Here is a 19886-nt window from a genome sequence, read left to right on the forward strand (position 1 = left end):
AGGGGAACAATTAATTGGCTGCACTGGCTAATCACAAACTCTTTCCAGGAAATCTGAATGAAGCCAGAGACTGTAACCAGATGGTAGTATGTCCTTGAATAGAGTGGTTACGGTGAGTCTGTGGATGCAATTTTAGCCATGGAAAAACTGATAAGTAGGCAAAGAAAGCAACTGGAGAGAGAAATACTGGAATAATCAGTTTATAGAGGTAATCAGAGTCAGCTCAAGAGGAAGAGAGAAAAAGTATAGCTCTTTCTCACCGATGGCTTCCCACCAGCTTCAACCCCCAGGAGGTCCAACTACTGCTTCATTTCTATGAGAAGTCCCTTTAATAAACTTCTTTTAAACTTGTCCTAGTTTGGGATTTCTGTCCCTTGCAACTTAAAGGTTTTCATCATAATAAAAATGACATATCTCAAGGTCTAAGGCTGTCCTGCCTAAAACCTAGTCAACAAGCATTTACTTAACATCCAAATTAGGCTCAACCTTAATTGATCTTGCCTAAAATTATTATCTCCCCCCCAGAATGATAAATACCTTTTAAGAACAACATGTTCCATTACCAGAAAGGTTAGTCTTAGCCTGCTCTTTGGAATAGCAAGTAGGCACAGGCAGTACTGAATGGATAAAGTGCAAAGCAAAAATTAATCTAGCTATCAACTTCCTGTCCTTCTACCGCTGGTCATTCCCAGTCCTGTTTGCTTAAAATTAAAACAAACAACAACACAAAAATAATAAAACAAACAGGCTGGAGAAAGAGGGGAAAAGTGAGATTCACTGATATGCTGTGATTTTTCCCATTTCCAAATCGGCTTTGCTCTAGACCCAGGGTCATTGTAAGGAGCCCTGAAGAGATCCGCAGAGATCAAAGGCTGTGGAGACCATCTAGTTCTGACATGAAGAAACTCAGCCCAAAGGGCCTTGTTAGGAAGGGAGTGCGGAAAGATTCTCCTGTTCCTCAGAATACTCCCCAAAGAGCTACAGGCAGGCATGCTCCAACTTACCGTATTATAAATAGAATATGCAGCAAGAACATGGAACAGGGACTGTTGCCTAGAAGTGGGGGGAAAAATTCATATTGAACACAACCTAGTTATTTCACACATTTTAAAAATTACAAACTTAAAAAAATAGGTTGACTGAAAACAGATAATCCACATAAAATTACTAATATAATAAAGAAATGATCCCAAGCTCAAATTTTAACAATTTCTATATGGTATAAATTTGAGTTAGATAACATTCATTTTGATAGAAAGAATTTATGCCAAAAAACACAATAGGCTTCACAATTACTTAAATTCGTTGCCTTCTTTCACTGAACTATTCTCACTATAAAATCATCCCCATGGAAGCAACTGAACCTACAGAGCCATGGAATGGCCTCAGTTACAGTGCCAGTCAGCTAGGTGTACAAAACTGTAAGGCTGAGCAATGTCTTCCAGGAGGTTGTATATGCTTTAAATCAGCCTGCAATATATGGTGCCGTCTTCCATAGCCAGGATCCAGGGGTCCAAGCCTGAAGGGGTGGAAGTGGGAAGGGCTCCACCCACTATTATCTCTGGTATTTTACTAGCAAAATGTTTGTTTCCCTTCTCATCAACCTTAGGCTCTCTGGCAGTCCAGAGGTCTTAGTTCCAAAGAGAGGAAGGCTTCTACCAGGAAACACAACGATTCCACTGAACTGGAATTTGAGACTGCCACCCAGATACTTTGGGCTCCTCTTGCCTCTGAATCAAAAGGCAAAAAAGTGGCTGGGATGACTGATCCTGATTATTGAGGGGAATTTGAGTTGCTACTACATAATGGACATGAGGAAGAGTATGTCTAAAATATAGGACATTTAGGATGTTAGCATTACCAAAACTTGTGATTCAAGTCAATAGCAAACTACAACAATCCAATTCAGGATGGGTTGCTAATGGTCGAGACCTTTCAGGAGTAAAGGTTTAGGTCACCTCACCAGGTGCATAACCACAGCCAGCGGAGGTACTTGCTGAGGGAAAAGGAATTAGGGACTGGATAGTGGAAAGAGTTATAAACCAGCTCAGACCATATGCCCAATCGCAGAAATAAAGATTATAAATTAGTATATTTTTCTTATTTTGGTATATGTTTGTATATGTTAAAAATATTTTTTCTTCCTTCTCTTTTTTCTTGTCACCGTATGAGATATAGTAACAACAGTTAATTTTATATCATAGTAATTAGCTGATAGAATATTAAAGCAGAACAGTAAACAGACATCCTTTTCGGGGAAAGAGTTAACATATTCAGTCATAAGCAGTCAGGGCAAGGTATAACTTTGTTATTGTCTTTATATGGAAATTAAACTGACAAGGGTTGACTGTGATGGTCAACTTTGTCAACATGGTGAGACTACAATAGGTGTTGCTATAAAGAAGGTATTTTGCAGATGTGGTTGAAACCTATAATTGGTTGACTTTAAGTAGAGCAGATCATCCTAGATAGTCTGGGTGGGCCTGATTCAATCAGCTAAAAGGCTGTAAGAGCAGATCTGTGGCTTCTCTGAAGAGGAAATTCCTCCTGTGTCAACAGCTTCAGCTCATGCCCAAGAGTCCCAGTCTGCCCTTTGGACCTCAGACCTGCCTAGTCAGCCCCAAAACTGTGTAAGCCAATTCCTCACAATAATTCTCTTTAATATATAGTGTGTCCCCCCAAAATATATACACACAGTTTGAATAATTATAAAGGCAGTGTTTATTAAAATACATTTCATTTTCAAAATTGAACTATCAGCTGTTAAAGTGTATATACATTTTTGGGGACAACCTGTATATCTTTTATTGGTTTCTGTTTCTCTGGTTGAACCCTAACCAATATAGAGGTCAGCAAAACTATACCTTTCATTCATAATTGTCATAGTCATTTCATTCATTCATCTAACTAAAGTTTTTTTAGTTTCATCTCCATATGAGGTCATAGTTATAGGGATATATTTATCACTGACACAGTTCTCGAAAAGCAACACAATCTATCATTTCTTTTCTAAGACTTTTAATAAAGTGCCATATTTTTAAGAATTCACACATCATAAAATGATTCTTTAACAATTTTATAGCACCAACTATGTAAAAAATTTAAAAGTTTAAGTTAACTTTGAACCTAAGTTTCACACAACATGAACCAAATGATCTGCAAAGTGTAAAATTTCAGAACCTGAATGAAGATTAGTCTTTAGGAGGCATTCTAACACTCACATTTTAAGTTAATAAAGATTTTGATTCAGACTACTTACAAAGGCTATTTACAATGCATGATATCAAACTTTACTTACTTAACACCGTATCTGTCTCTAAACATAATATGGTCCCTAAACGTGCGGTTGACATCAAGGTCTATTTGTCTGATATCAGGTGAACAACCACGTGCTCTGAGTTTTAATTTCTGAAGAGGAAAAAAAGGGGGGGAATAAAAGCACATTTTTATGAAAATCAGCTTTTGAAAAGTCTATGACAAATCCTATCTAATAACAGACAAACATGGTAATTAACCGTACCTCCGACACGCTTCCCATTGGCTAATTAGGGTGATATGCAAATTAACTGCCAACCAAGATGGCGACCGGCAGCCAGGCAGCTGAAGCGAACAGGAGGCTTGCTTGCTCCAGTGATGGAGGAAGCCAAGGTTCCCCGCCTGCCTTGCCGGCCTGTGAGCTGCTCTCTAAAAAACAATGTTGCAATTATAGAAGCTAAAAAATACCCAGATACATGCTTTCAGCAGTCAGACCTGGAGCAGCAGGACCGAACAATGTTGCAATTATAGAACCCAAACAAACCCTAGATTCCTGCTTTCAGCAGCCGAGGCCTCAAGCTGGAGCCGAGCCTCAGAGCTAAAGCCGGCTCTCAGCTCCAGGGACAGCCATAGGAGGTAAATAAATCCCAGAATAAAAGAAAAAAAGGAGAGGTTGGGAGCTTCAGTCACCCGCCAGCCTGAAAACGGCCCTCAACCCCTCACCCAGACTGGCCAGGCACCCAAGTGGGACCCCCACCCTGATCCAGGACACCCTTCAGGGCAAACCAGCTGGCCCCCACCCGTGCACCAGGCCTCTATCCTATATAGTAAAAGGGTAATATGCCTCCCAGCACCGGGATCAGCGGAGCCTCCCAACACTGGGATCAGCGGAGCAGTGAGGCCTCACTGCCCTGGTGTCAAGTGGAGCCTCGAGGCCTCCCAGCACCGGGATCAGCGGAGCAGCGAGGCCTCACTGCCCTGGTGTCAAGTGGAGCCTCGAGGCCTCCCAGCACCGGGATCAGCGGACCAGCGAGGCCTCACTGACCCGGTGTCAAGCGGAGCTGCGAGGCCTTCTGGCCCCTGGAGCAGTGTGACAGGGGGCAGCGCCCAAACCCCCTGATCGCCCTGCGGCTCTGTGTGTGACAGGGGGCAGGGCCACAACCTCCCTATCTGCCCTGCTCTGTTTGTGACAGGGGAAGGCGCCCCAACCCCCTGATCGGCCCTGCTCTGTGCCTGATAGGGGGGAGCTCCCCAACCCCCTGATCACCCTGTGGCTCTGTGTGTGACAGGGTGGAGCTGCAACCTCCCCATCGACCCTGCCCTGAGTGTGACGGGGGAGTGCCCAAACCCCCTGATTGGCCCTGCTCTGTGTGTGACAAGGTACGGAGCCCCAACCCCCTGATCGGCCCTGCTCTGTGCATGACAGGGGGCGGTGCCTCAACTCCCCAATCGGCCCTGCTCTAAGCCCGACCAGGGACTGCACCTAGGGATTGGGCCTGCCCTCTGCCCCCCGGGAGCAAGCCTAAGCCAGCAGGTCGTTATCTCCCGAGGGGTCCCAGACTGTGAGAGGGCACAAGTGGGGCTGAGGGACACTGCCTCCCTGCCAGTGCACAAATTTTTGTGCACTGGGCCTCTAGTATTAAATAATTTTCATTTTAAAAGTTCTTTTGGTTTAGGGAAATCATTCCCATTGTTCAAACATGAAAAAATATAAAAAGGTACACAATGAAAAGTTTCTTTCCCATTCATGCCCTATCTCTACTACTCCCATTTCTTCTTTTCCCGTCCCCTTTTCCCTCCTGTCCTATCAATAGAGGTAGAAACTAATTTTGGATAGAGAACTTTTTGGAGTTTGCATTGCTATGTAAAAGCTCTTCATAGCTAAGCCATGTAGTCTACTATAATTTATTTTTTCTTTCCAACACAATATTCTTGTTTTTCTTGGAGTTGATCATTGCATTATTTTTTGATTTGCTTGTCTTCTACACAGCTGTCACTAACTCAATCCCAAACTCACTTTAAGTTGCATAAATCTCTTCTCGTGATGCTCAAACAGAAGGGGTATTTTCTCAATTTCAACTGTTTGCAGACATCGCTCCCAGAGCCTTCTGACCTGCTGTAGTTTGGGCTACTGCACTATCCTTGGGGTCTCCCTTTACCATCTGCTAGGCATCTCTTTGCTTGGGCCCCCTGTTTCCTGCATTTCACATCTTCTTTCCTGGTTTATTTCCTTGTTCCGGAGGACCACATCCTCCAGTAGCTCCTGTGAAAGGGTGTATTTTTTGAAACTTTGAATGCCTGATAGCTACCTCCTTTCTTATTTGGCCATTTTAAATTTTAAATTGGAAAATATTTTTGCTCAAAAGGCATTGCCTTCATTGTCTTCTAACTTCCAGTGTTTCCATTCTAATTCACGCTTCTTTATATGAAGTCTGTTTTTTCTCTCTAGAAGCTTATAGGAGTTTCTCTCTCCAGGTTGAAACTTCACATTTTTGTGCTTGGTTTGGATCTATTTTTAGCCACAGGATTGGGCATTTGATGGATCTTTTCAATCTTAAAAACTCATACATCTCTCAGTTCTGAACAATTTTCTTCAATAATTCCTTTGTTGATTTCCCCAGCCTCTCCTCCCACGACCCCATTTTCTCTTTCTGGAACTCTTATTATTACAGTGTTGGATCTCCTGGGCTGTCATTTAATTTTCTTATATTTTCTCTATTATTTTCCATCTCTTTAACTTCATAATCTATTTTCTGGGAAATTTCTTCAATTGTTATTTTCAACCCTCCTCTAGAATCTTTCATTTCTATTATCATTTTTATAATCCTAAACTCTTTGCTGTTCTCAAATGTTCCTTTAAAGAGCATTCTATACTTGTTTTATGGATGCAATATCTATTTTTATCCTTCTGAGGATATTGATAGTTTTTTTGTTTTCTTCTGGTCTGTTTCTTGCAAGTTCCTTTATTCCCATTTCCCCTCATTTCTCTTTCATATTAGCTCCTTTTCTCAAATGAACAGAGATATTTCGTTGTCTCTTATATTTAAAAGTAGGGGACTAACAGCTGGTGGAAAGTTCTGTGTGGAGAGGTGGGGATTCACAACTGTCTTCAGTGGCTGGGCAGTTTCACTGGGGTTCCCCTAAGTCAGTATCTTTGGGTTCATTTTCTTAGGGTGGTCAGATTCCCCAGAGAAGGCACTTCTGATCTGCCAAAAAGACAAGCACCCAGCAGTCGATGTTCTGGGAGCTGAGTGGAAGGAAAGGCTGCAATGCCCCAAATTCAGGATATTCAATTCCTCCGTGCTTGCACCACAGCAGCCCACCCTCAGCAATGCCTGTGTTCTCCAGCCCAGAGGCCCTCTGTTTTACCCTCTCCAAATGGTGAACCTCCAATCTCCTGCTTGGGTTGGGGAAGGAGACATAAGGGCTCTAACTGCTTCTGCAACAGACTTTTAACCACTTCTACTATGTTTAGCTTCACTTCCACTTCCAGAGGTACCTGGAATTAAGCAATTATCAAAACTTTTGGAGATTCTGAAATATAAATCAAGTGTTTCTCCAATTTCTCACTAGTAGTCCATGATTAGTTTTCTCAGGTTTGCTAAGACTACAAAGTATCTGTCTGAATTCTGGTTTTCAAAAATTGACAGCTGTTATCTCTTCTATTTTTTCTTCCTTGTGGGTTTGCTTTTAAAACACTCTCTGCTGTCAATTTAGTGGCATTTCACCCACATTTAATCAGATGGGAGATTAAAATTTATATAACTTATACTTACCCATGCTTAAGTCTCATTAAGCCATCTACACTAATAAAAGACAAAATGCAAATTGACCATACTTTTGCTACATGTTAAGCCACGCCCATCAGCCAATCAGAGTGACTATATGCAAATTAACCCAACCAAGATGACGGCCGGCAGCCACGGAGCTGGAGCGAGCAGGAGGCTTGGTTGCCCCAATGATGGAGGAAGCCAAGCTTCCCGGCCGGCTGCTACCTCCTCTCAAGGCAACAAAGTTTCAATTATAAAAGGTAAATAAACCCCAGATACCTGCTTTCAGCCAGCGTGGCCATGGAGCTGGAGCGAGCAGGAGGCTTGGTTGCTCCAGTGATGGAGGAAGCCAAGCTTCCCGCCTGCCGCAGCCAGCTCTGAGCTCCACTCAAAGCAACAAAGTTTCAATTATAGAAGATAAATAAACCCCAGATACCTGCTTTCAGCCGGCCATGGCCACGGAGCTGGAGCGAGCAGGAGGCTTGGTTGCCCCTGGCGATGGAGGAAGCCAAGCTTCCCTCCCGCCCACCCTGGCTGGCTCTGAGCTCCTCTCAAGACTACAAAATTTCAATTATAGAAGGTAAATAAATCCCAGAATTAAAAAGAAAAAAGAAAAGAAGAAGAGGCTGGGAGCTTACGTCGCCAGGGGGCTTAGCCAGCCTGAAAACGGCGCTCAGCCCCTCACCCAGACTGGCCAGGCACCCCAGTGGGGACCCCCCACCCTAAAGGGGGTGTGGCCAGCCTGAAAACAGCCATCAGCTGTCACCCAGGTTGGCCAAACCTCCATGGGGTGAGGGTCCTCACTGGATGGGGGGGCTTGACCAGCCTGCAAACAGCCACCAGCCCCTCACCCAGGCTGGCCAGGCACCCAAGCGGGACCCACACGCTGATCCGGGACACCCTTCAGGGCAAACCAGCCGGCCCCCACCCATGCACCAGGCCTCTAGCCTATATAATAAAAGGGTAATATGCAAACTGACCCTAACAGCAGAACAACTGGGAATGACTGGTCACTATGACACACACTGACAACCAGGGGGCAGACTCTCAATGTAGGAGCTACCCCGTGGTGGTCAGTGTGCTCCCACAGGGGGAGCTCTGCTCAGCCACAAGCCAGGCTGACGACTGCCAGTACAGTGGTGGTGGTGGGAGCCTCTCCTGCCTCCACAGCAGCGCTAAGGATGTCCGACTGCAGCTTGGGCCTGCTCCCTGCTGGCAAGTGGACATCCCCCGAGGGCTGCCGGGCTGCCAGAGGGATGTCTGATTGCCAGCTTGGGCCCGATTCCCCAGGGAGTTGGCCTAAGCCAGTAGGTGGACATCCTCCGAGGAGTCCCAGACTGCAAGAGGGTATAGGATGGGCTGAGGGACCCCCTCGAGTGCACAAATTTTTGTGCACCGGGCCTCTAGTGTACATATAAAAGCCTAAGCAACCATCTGACCGTTCGCCTGGTAGCTATGATGCGCAATGACCACCATAGGGCAGACGCTCCGACGAGTAGAGGAGGGAGCCCAATTCATCGTGGAATCGGTCATGGGTTAGGTTGCTGCTAGGGCACTGTTGGCCCCGACTCTGCTTCACCCGCACCCCGCACCCACAGACGAGGGAGGAGGGAGCCCATTTCCTCACAGAATCAGCTATGGGTTAGGGTTACTGGTAGGGCACTGTTGGCCCTGAATCTGCTTTACTCGCATCCCAGATTGCAAGAGGGCTCAGGCCAAGATAAGGGACCACTCCAGTGTATGAATCTGTGGACCGGGCCTCTATCATATAATTTCAAATGATGATACGAATACCTTACATCACCTTGAATGCTTAAAGAAATGAATTTTACTTTTGAATTTCAAAATAACAGGTTGGCATCAGATACTCACATTATAAAGGTCCCTTGTTTCTTCTTTCATTTTCGGGATCTCAAGAAGTAGAGCCCAGACTTCACCTCGGAGCTGGAGTGGGATCCCTTTGTAAATCCTCCTATGAAACTTATTGAAAGGAAACATAAATTGAAATTACAAACTGACAAAAGCTTAGACTGGTCCCTTAAATAAAATTAATTAATATTTGTTAGTCTCTTATTTTCATAGTATCCATAATAATTAATAACACATTTTTAACATGGCACATTTGGATATTATCATCTCTATGTTTCAGATTTTAATATGGAGACATAAATAAGAAAGTAATAAAATGTTAAATACGCCTAGTACATTAGTATTTCCATACCATTCATAACAAAGGTGTTCCCTAAGTAGCATGAAAGCATAATCAATGCTTTTTTAAAGTTGTGAACATCTGATTTATACATTCCCTATACATATATATATATATATATATATATATATATATATATATATATATAAAATTGGTAATATGCAAATTAGCCGGCGTCACGACTAGCTCAGGAGGAGCTGTGTACGCAGATGGGTGGGAGGGGACTGTGTGCTGCCCCCAGCCCCAGCAGACACACACCAGGAGTGGGGGCGTGCTCCAAGGAGCCGCAATGCGGCTCGGAGTATGCCCCCGGTGGGTGGCGGCAGCAGCCGGAGCAAAGCAAGCCCCAGTTCCAGATGGTTGGTGGCGGCTGGAGTAAAGCAGCCCAGGTCCTGGGTGCCTGGCAGTGGCAGGAGCAAAGCAGCCCGGGTCCGGGTGGGTGGCGGCGGCAGGCAGAGCAAAGCAGCCCAGGTCCTGGGTGCCGGAGGGAAGCTGGTGCTGGCAGTCAGGGGAAGGAAGGCCTATTCTTGCACGAATCTTCATGCATCTGGCCTCTAGTTGATATGTAATTAATGAATTACACACTTTCTCCCTTTTATTTTTTATTTTTTAAATATTTTGATTTTTTACAGAGAGGAAGGGAGATGGATAGAGAGTTAGAAACATCGATGAGAGAAACATCAATCAGCCGCCTCCTGCACACCCCCTACTGGGTATGTGCCCACAATCAAGGTACATGCCCTTGACCGGAATCAAACCTGGGACCCTTGCGTCTGCAGGCCGACGCTCTATCCACTGAGCCAAACCAGTCAGGCCACACTTTCTCCCTTTTAATCCACACACCTAAAAGGATCCAAATAGCAAAAAGGTTTCCTTGTGCCAAAAGTGTCTTCATGGAGTGTAGACAGTGCTATTAACCCCTACTCTCTTTCCCACAATCTTCTCACCTTCTCTCTGGGCTCTTTACAACAAAGCAGGCCCCTACGTCTCATAATCTTAGTTAATTCCACCCACAAACTTCATAACCCTCTTCTCCCCCACACTTTCCTTTTCTCTTTTAAATTCTTAATAATTTCTTCAGGAAAACCTTTTTCCTTCTTAGTGACACAGATCCTATCTAATCAGGCAAAAGTAGTAATAAATCTCCATCAGGAAGGAATAGCATCACTTTTGAATGAAATTATCCATAAAACATCAGTATCATCAACTCTTTGGTTCCTTGAAAGTATAATGCTAATGCTCTAAGAATCACTCAATTTTCCAGTCTTGTAATTATATGTTTTTCCTCAAGGCTAATTACTCAAAATAATATACAAACCTATTATGGTCACTATAAAGTTTGCATAATAAAACCTGGAAACTTATATCCTTATGATCAAAACAATGTATTTAAATAGTATGGCTAAGAAAATAAGATGCAAATTTTAATAAATGAAATGTTGGTGAACTATGAATAAGCAGAGTTCAACTTCCACCACTACACTACTTACATTTTTTAAAACTAAAGCTTTAAGAAACTTTGATTAAATGATTTAAAAGGAGTGACACTGTAGAGCAACTTTTACTATGGAACAGTGAATATTGTGAAATCGATTCAATTAGATAATTACATAATTTCAGTTTTGTTCTTTGGTATAAACATAATATGCCCCATATTTAAAATTTCAGCAGATAGTGACTAAAATCATAGAAGCTTTAATGCATGCAGCAGCTCTAACTCGAAGAATATAAACAGAAAGGCTTTGTGTAAACTAGACTCTGCTACTTGTAACATTTCCCATGTACTAAACATTTAGCACCCTTAGCTGCAAACTGAATGTGGTAAAAAAGGAAGTGATTTATTTTCTTAAAGGAAGTTTGTCATCTATACTCACCTCAAAATCATAATATACTTTTTAAAAATATATCATCCACTAAAAGTTACTTCAAATTATCTCCTAAATTTCTAAAGATGCTTCACTGTAAGCATCCTATATAATAAAAGCCTAGTATGCAAATTGTCCCCTCGGGTGGTCATTTGACCCGGAGACTGGGAGTAGTTCAACCTCTCACTATGATGTGCGCTGACCACCGGGGGGGGGGGGGGGGGCGGGCGGCACGAAAAATGGTGGGCGTCAGCCACACGGCGCTGGCAGTGGGTGGCAGTGGAAGCGCTGCCGGCCCTGATGAGCGGGAGGATGGTTGAGCAAGTGAGCGGGTGCAAGGTGGGTGCGAGCTGGGGTCCAATTGCCCCGACAACCGCCCTCCAGATGGCAACCAGCAGTGGCAACAGCAGGGGGCAGGGCCGCTGCCTGGCTCCCAGGCACTGAGGGAGCCAGGTGGGGCTGGCCATGATCAATTGCCCCGTAGGTGGGATGGTGGAGCAGGTGAGGGGGTGGTGCCAGGCCAAGGCATGGTGCCAGGTGGGGCTGCAAGGCTGGGGGCTTGAGCTGGGGCCCGATCCCCAAGGCCACCCTGAGGGACCTCACCCATGCATGAATTCATGCACCAGGCCTCTAGTCTGATATAAATATCAGAAAGTATGGAAATTATTACAAATGTAAAAAATGGAATTTTAATAGTCAAGTAGAATATAATGGCAGATAAACAGATTAACTTTGATAGACCTGAATCTCCGTTAAGCAGATGTTTTTCAAAGAGTAAAATAAGAGCTCCGACATGTACTTCTTAAACTATATTACTTAAAAAGCCTTTTGACATTTGATTGTTGTCACTCAATACTGTGTTCAACAATCGTATATAAATTACTGTCTATTATTAATCCTAAAGTTTAATAGAAATTTAGAAAAAAAACCCATCAAATTCTATGATAAATTGGGGAGAAATAATAGAGAAATATCAGGTAGCAATAAAAAATTAATGGTCCAGTGTTACTACAGGGCTAAAATAAACAATCAATCACATATGGAAAAGGTTGCAAAAAGAAATGTTGGTACATTATTACTATCATCATCAACAATAACAATTAAAGTCAACTTTTAATGAGCATTTATTATGTATAGAAAACTTTTAAAAGTTATTTACAGATATTTATCTCATTTAATCATATTGATAACTCTATGAGAATTATTACTCCAATTTTATAGATATTGAAAGTAAATCACAAAGAGGTTGAATGGCTTGACTAACAGCACATATAAGATGTTACCGGTTAGTAAAAAATACTGATTTTACATTTTATAAAAAACAAAGACTATCTTTCAAGATCACAGATAGTATCCATTATTCTGCTCAACTGTACTTATTTACTAAAATACATGGAACAGAAAAATATTAAAGAAGTCCAAGAGCAAAAACTATTAAAATAATGGTAGTAAAATTGTACCTAAAACTTAAAAGCAACATAAAATATTAATCTGGAATTTAAGCTGTGAGGGGTAATGAAATGAAGCATGTGCAAAAGTCATATATAGATGGGAAAAAAATATAGATAGAGAACAGACGGGCAGCAGCTAGAGGGGCTGGGTGAAAAAGGTGAAGGAATTAAGCAAAAACAAAACAAACAAAAAACCCTTAGACACAGACAACAGTATGGTGATTACCAGAGGGAAAAGAGGGTGGAGAGAGGTGGAAGAGGGATAATGGGGGATAAATGGTGACAAAGAAGACTTGATTTTGGGTGGTGAACACACAATACATTATACAGATGATGTATTATAGAACTGTACACCTGAAAACTATATACTTTTATTAACCAATGTCACCCCAATAAATCAAAATTAAAAAACCAAAAAAGAAAAGAAATTATGAGGCCCTAAAATAAGAATTTTTAATTATGTTTATTGCTTTTCAAATATTTGTACTGTTACATGACAGGCTGACTTATGATTATATATCTTTCCTCACAAATTTTCAACTATCATAAAAATTTTGTAAAAACAGTAGAAATTACATCAAAGCACAGGAGTTGTAATAAAATTTGCTTATTCTCCAGAACAATAGTCCAGTTTACATCTGTTAAGAATCTTTCAATGGACAAAGTAGTGTCTCATATTTCTAGAATAACTCAGGAAATCAAGGTACAGAGAAGTGGTTCACCTAGGTTAGAGAATTATCTTCTTACTCCTACTTCAAGGTATTTTTGCACCATCTTTTAGAAATTACAGCTTTATTAAAGTTGCAGAATTTATCAGGTGATAGCTGATTGTCCCAATTCATAAATGAAAATCATTCATTCATTCAATCATTCATTCGAAAAAGAATGCCTGCCTGCCTGATCACCCCTAACCTCTCTGCCTGCCTGCCTGATTGCCCCTAACTGCCTCTGCCTGCCTGCCTGATCACCCCTAACCTCTCTGCCTGCCTGCCTGATCGCCCCTAACTGCCTCTGCCTTCCTGCCTGATCACCCCTAACTGCCCTCCCTTGTCGGCCTGATCTCGCCCCCAACTACCTCCCCTGCCAGCCTGGTTGCCCCCAACTGCCCTCCCCCGCCAGCCTGATCTCGCCCCCAATGGCCCTCCCCTGCCAGCTTGGTTTCGCCCCCAAAGGCCCTCCCCTGCCAGACTGATCTTGCCCCTAACTGCTCTCCCCTACTGGCCTGATCGCCCCTAACTGCCCTCCCTTGCTGGACTAATCTCACCTCCAACGGTCCTCACTTGCCGGCCTGATCACCCCTAACTGCCCCTGCCTCGGCCCCCACCACCATGGCTTTGTCTAGAAGTCAGACGTCCGGAAGATGGCCGGTCAACCTGGTCTAATTAGCATATTACCCTTTTATAAATAGATTATATAGGATAGGATTGCTTAAATGGGGTGGGGGGAGCCTTTTTCAGCAGGAGGAGATGTTCTTGGCAGACAAAAATACATAATCCCTATATCTGGACTGATAGCCAGCCATATGCACTATACTGCCAAACCGGTCATTAAAAAATTGAAAGACTTTCTTACACCTTCCACCAAATAGCTGCTGCCCTTAAAACCCCTCCTCAGCCCCCACCTTAGGTTCTGCCTTTGCAGTTCACCCAGATTAGGTTCTGACTGGTCAGTTTCTATACCAGAGTGTCAAAAGCTCTGCCTCCTAGGCAGTCATTGGCTCCTCGCACTTCACCCAGATTTGGTTCTGATTGGTCAGTTTCTATGCCAGTCAGCGTAAAATCTTTAAGGAAAAAATAAGTAAGGTTGTCTGAAATCTACCTTTGCTTTCAGTATATCTGTTCACTGGTCAATACAATCAAGCAGTCTACTTTAGTCACACAGATACATTTAAAAATCCATCAACTAAAAAAAAACAATTCCATTAACTCGCCTGATGTTTTCAATACCCTTTTCAAACCTGAGTGATTCTGAAACAGTGTTAAGTGTGCCGGTCCACGTCGTCATGGCTGCCATAGAGCAAACCTGTCAGCCCAGCAAGTTTAACTCAATTCTGTAGGACTTTCACAACTGCAGTGTATACCATGAAACACAAGTTTATCCTCAGAGCTGCTGACGCTCCTCACTGCCTCCCCATTTCCTGTAATCATCCTTGCTCCACTGGCTCCTTGATCTCTTCCTCTAAATAGACACGAGGCTCCATAGTTGAATCTGAATAAGTTTTAAACCATCCACAGGCCCTCCTGCCTTTTATAACTGCCTCTATTTCCCTCTGACCTCTTACTGACAAACACCAAAAGGAAAAGCTACTGTAAAAGTTGGTACAATGAACAAGCCCTGAAGTCTGGCCATAGGATCTCTTGCTTAAATTTTATTTCTAAATGTGATGCCTTCATTTCACATTAGTAAAATAAAATGTTGGCTAAGATGAGTCCATTAGTTTTTTGACCAATAAAGGTCCATTCAGTTATTTGATCAAGAGAAAAATATATGTATCTGTAGTAGGTACCCTGCTGTGACTTAAGACACTTACATCATGACTAGTTAAATCATAATGGGTTCCACTTAACAGAGATAACTTCCATTAATAGACTATACTTCAAAAATACATACTATTGTACATAGGGAGCAGTCACTGTGAGAACACACAGGCAATACAGCCTTACTGGAAACTTTTTCATCAATGCTTGTATCCTAAAAATCCAAACATTCTCTATGAGAGCTATATTTTTATTTCAAGATATTTCTATGGCCCTAGCTGATTTGACTCAATGGATAGAGCATCGGCCTGCAGACTGAAGGGTCCCAGGTTAGATTCTGGTCAAGAGCACATACCTTGGTTGCAGGCTCTTCCCTGGCCCAGGCCCTGGTCAGGGCTTGTGCAGGAGACAACCAATCAATGTGTTTCTCTCACATCGATATTTTTCTCTCTCTCTTTCCCTTTCTCTTCCACTCTCTCTAAAAATCAATGGAAAAATATCCTCAGGTGAGGATTATGTGTGTGTGTGTGTGTGTGTGTGTGTGTGTGTGTGTGTATAATGTATATATTCATGTTCTATGAATTTCTTTGTTTACTACTTTGCAAGTAAGGAATCCATGGAAAGAAAACTGAGAAGACAAGAAAAATACATACTACTTTTTTACTTCAATGCAATTTAAAACTAGGTATGATTTGAAAGCAGTGATTCTTTTAGAAGGTGCATTCTGTTCACACTAAATTGGACCATATATGTCATCCAATAACTCTATCATTATGGTTGTGGGAAAGTGCTTTAAAATTATACATCGAAGAAATAGTTCTGTTAAAATCTCTCTAACTGGGAACTAAATTAGCCAGAGTTGTTGTGCAGAATGATAGCCTAGTAGAATTTCTCATTTTACAGAGGTTTACATACTATCATAGATATATACTATATACTAGGCAAGAAAAGAAAGCCCTACAACTCTACAAATATTTTATTAGGCTGAATGTGAGATTAAAGCATAGGTGCAATGCACCAAAATTTATCCACTTGAGCAATCTTTCCACAAAGACAAAAGGTAAAGTATAATTGTCAACTTTGGGCCAATCTGAGAGATTCAGCAAAATATTAAACAAGAGCACAGGCACTGTAACTAATGTTCTACTTTGAACTGGTCCTCTTAAAAACATCGTGACTTCCAACATAATGCTAAAACACACAAATAATAAAATCAGCAAGATACTCACTGCTGATGAAAATATAATAAGAGTCTAAACTTTAAATAAGAATATTTAAGATGCTAAAAAAAAAGCAATTTAAGTTCCTTCTTAAAAATTCCCACAACATGTTATAGTTTTAAAGACTCTCAAAAGTCCTGTAGTAAAGAAACACTGTTTAACTATGTTTAGCTCTGATTTTCTCTACTTTATTTAGCTATAAAGCCTTTTTTTCATGCATTAATAAGTAACACTTACTGACTCTGTACTAAGGGTGCTTTATAGGAATTAATATTTAATCCTCAAAACAACTCAGAGGTAAATTCTTATTATTATCTCCATTTTGCAGATGAGCAAACTAAGTCAGAAAAAGGTAAAATATCTTCCCCCAGGTCACACAGCTAGTAAAGTGGTGGAGCTGGGATTTGAACCCAGGATGGCCTGGCTTCAGAGTCTATTACTAACCATTAGGCAATACTGTTTCTATGTAATATTCATTAGAATCTAAGAGACTGATTTCTTTCACTGGAATTCTTATTAACAAATGCTGACATACAATTTGTATCTATGCAAATAAATAAATAACACAGAAAAAAAAGTGTGAGGAAATAGAAATCCTAATAGTTAATTCAGTTGTATTTTCCTGTAAGAGTATGATTTCTTTTTTTGTTCAAACTCCCTTCAAAAAACTAACAGCAGTAATGAATATTTACTGAATACTTACACTCTGCAAGTGCTATATGTGCATTAATTGCTCACTTTTCATCCCTTTGCAATGGGTATGATTATCTCCATTTTACTATGAGGAAATCAATGCAAATGTTAGCTGTTCTCAAAGCACGGTCTATGAGGTCAAAGTTGTTCTCTTAATAATACTAAAATGTCAGTTGCCTTTTTCACTATACTGCCTTTTGCACAGTAGCAGAAAAGCAATGGTCATAAAACTACTGGCACCTTCACACAAATCGCGTGGTAGCAGCACTACGCTAGTGGTCACTATATTCTCCACTCACAGTTTAACACAAGTCTGTTTTACTTTACACGAAGCTGTAGAAATTATTAATTTCATGAAATCTCAACTCTTGAATACATATCTTATTAATATTCTGAGCGATGGCATGGGAAGTACACATTGAGAACTTTTCTGCACATCCAAGTAGTACAATGATGGCCTCAAGAAAAAGCACTTACAAAATTGTTTGAATCATGACCTGATTCAACTGCTTTTTTCATGAATTATCTTATTACTTAAAAAAACTACTGAGTAATCCAACTATAGTTATTCAGATTTGGGTATTTAACATTTTCTCAAAAATAAATGAAGCCTGCCCTAACTGGTTTGGCTCAGTAGGTAGAGCGTCGGCCTGTGGACTGAAAGGTCCCAGGTTCGATTCCGGTCAAGGGCATGTACCTTGGTTGCGGACACATCCCCAGTGGGAGGTGTGCAGGAGGCAGCTGATCAATGTTTATCTCATCGATGTTTCTAACTCTCTATCCCTCTCCCTTCCTCTCTGTAAAAAATCAATAAAATATATTTTAAAAAATAATAATAAAAAAAATAAATGAAGCCTATCCCCTTAAGGAAAATATCTGATAGTATTTGGTACCACTGATAGCATTTGACCTTACAAGCAAAATTAGAATTTTAGAAAATTTCCACCCCATAAACTTCACAATTCACTAATATTTAAAGACTTCCAGGTTGGTGGTGATATTAATAGATGTGTATTTTTTTAATTGGTTTAAAACTGAGCATAAACTCAATGCAGGGCAAAAAGGTTAAAGGGGACCTTTGCTAGAAGCTTCTAGAAAGAGACTGTTCCTGTTTCGGGAAAGAGGTCAGAAGCCAGTCCTCTCTGAGCAGTGGGACATGTGGATATGAAGCCTGAAACTACTGCAATAATTGTGATCCCAAAGGGAAGCCAACCTCATGGTGAAGCTGACACTGCCGAAGGCAGAAGAGAAGTGGAAAGAAATTAAGTCACCGGCAATGTAACTGAGCAGCTGGATTAAATCACTCCTGAAACCCAGCCTACTTCTGAACTACCCAACACATCCTCTTAACTGTGAAAACAATCTGAATTGGGCGCTCTGTAAAAACACAAAGAATCCTATTTTGTATTGCATGTAATCTATACTAATAAAAGGGTAATAAGTTAATTAGAGCGGACGTCTTCCGAATGTCCATCTGGACAAAGCCACAGTGGCTGTGAGGGCCTAGGGCCGGTGCCGCGTGTGTGCGTGTGTGTGTGTGTGTGTGTGTGTGTGTGTGTGTGTGGCAGGGCGGGGGGGGGGGGACCGGGCCCATCCAGCGCTGCGGCCCCTTTTGTATAGGCAGTGAGAAGGCGGCATCGCGCCCCCTTCTGCAAAGGTGGTGCAAGACAGGCCGCAGTGGGGCCGGGTCCTAGTGCTGCCTCTTCCGCAGAGGCAGCCACAGAGGCAGCAGCACAGGTCTGGTCCAGGCTCCCCACCTCCGCAGAGGCTGGACAGGGTGCAACCTGCTCTGCATCAACCTCCCACAGCCCCTCCTGAGCCGGCCTGGCCCCAGATCACCCCCTACCCACCAGTGGGCAGGGGGCGCTGAGAAGCAAGGGCTGAGGGCCGGCAGCTGCAGTGGCCGGCAGTGGCAGCAGCATGGTGATGGGGGCAGTGCCTGAGGGCTTCTGAACCATGAGAGGGGGCAGGCCGGGTTGAAGGACTCGCCCCCCAGTGCACAAATTTTCATGCACCGGGCCTCTAGTATTATTATATTCCGATCGTTTTTCTTGAATAATTGGTGTTTATTGCATGTAACATTATATTTAAAATCGTTTTTCTTGAGAAATTAAGGTTTATTGCATGTGACATTATTATATTTAAGATCGTCTTTCTTGAAATATTAAAAAATAAATAAAAATAAGTGAGTTATAGGAGATACACACATATATAATATATATGATAGACATACATATATATCATACGTACATATGCATATATACTAATTCATGATAATTCGTATGTTTGAAAATATTTTTTTTCAGTTTGTGACCTGTCTTATAACTTTATATGTTATTATTAAATGTTGAGGTCCAGCCCCAGCAGGTCCAGGGGTTCCCAAAGGTCTGGATGGAGTCGGCGAAGAATGAAGGACACGAGACAGCGTTCAGTTGATCAGCAGCCTAGCCAGGATCTCCAGCCAAGTTCTGTCTTTTATTTTCTTGTTACATCTGTATTTATACCAGTTGATTTTAATCCTGTCAATTTCTATTCCAAAGGTTAGGGCGTTTCTTATCTCCATTTCAGGGAGTAAAGATTATGTAGCTTAAGGGTGATTGTTCGTAGTTAAAGTGATTAACTACCCGCCTGGCATTTAGTTAAGGGGTTTTATTCCCTCCCTAACTTCAGGGAAAAATCCCTACCTGGGGAAACAACCTTTCTTGGAGAAGTAACCTTGGTTAAAACACATAGCGCTAAGGGGAGCAAACATATTAAGAACAGTATGCCACATATGCCAGGTCCCTTGAAACATATGCTGTGCAGATGTTTCTTCCCTGCAGCGACCATGTCAAACAGTAAGGATGGACTGGCTTCCGGCAATTAAACAGAAACTTAAAATGAAAAAAAAAAGAATCCTATTTTGAAGCATTCCACTAAATTCAATTAAACTAAAAAAGTTTTTTA

General features: G+C 42.0%; 1 protein-coding gene across 2 annotated transcripts in view; it reads right to left on the reverse strand.

Annotated features, from left to right (window-relative positions):
• Positions 1–19886, reverse strand: part of USP6NL (USP6 N-terminal like) — a 192752-nt gene that overhangs the window by 36762 nt on the left and 136104 nt on the right. For both annotated transcript variants that reach the window (XM_070391828.1, XM_070391827.1), the window contains exons 7-9: positions 8898–9005; positions 3299–3408; positions 1005–1053 (exon numbers count right to left, since the gene is read on the reverse strand). In XM_070391828.1, the coding sequence (XP_070247929.1) occupies positions 1005–1053; positions 3299–3408; positions 8898–9005 (267 nt within the window). The remainder of the gene's footprint in view (positions 1–1004; positions 1054–3298; positions 3409–8897; positions 9006–19886) is intronic.

This window comes from Myotis yumanensis, unplaced genomic scaffold (genome assembly GCF_028538775.1).
Source record: "Myotis yumanensis isolate MYYU_CA2020_CCGP unplaced genomic scaffold, mMyoYum1.0.hap1 SCAF_1, whole genome shotgun sequence".
NCBI lineage: Eukaryota > Metazoa > Chordata > Mammalia > Chiroptera > Vespertilionidae > Myotis > Myotis yumanensis.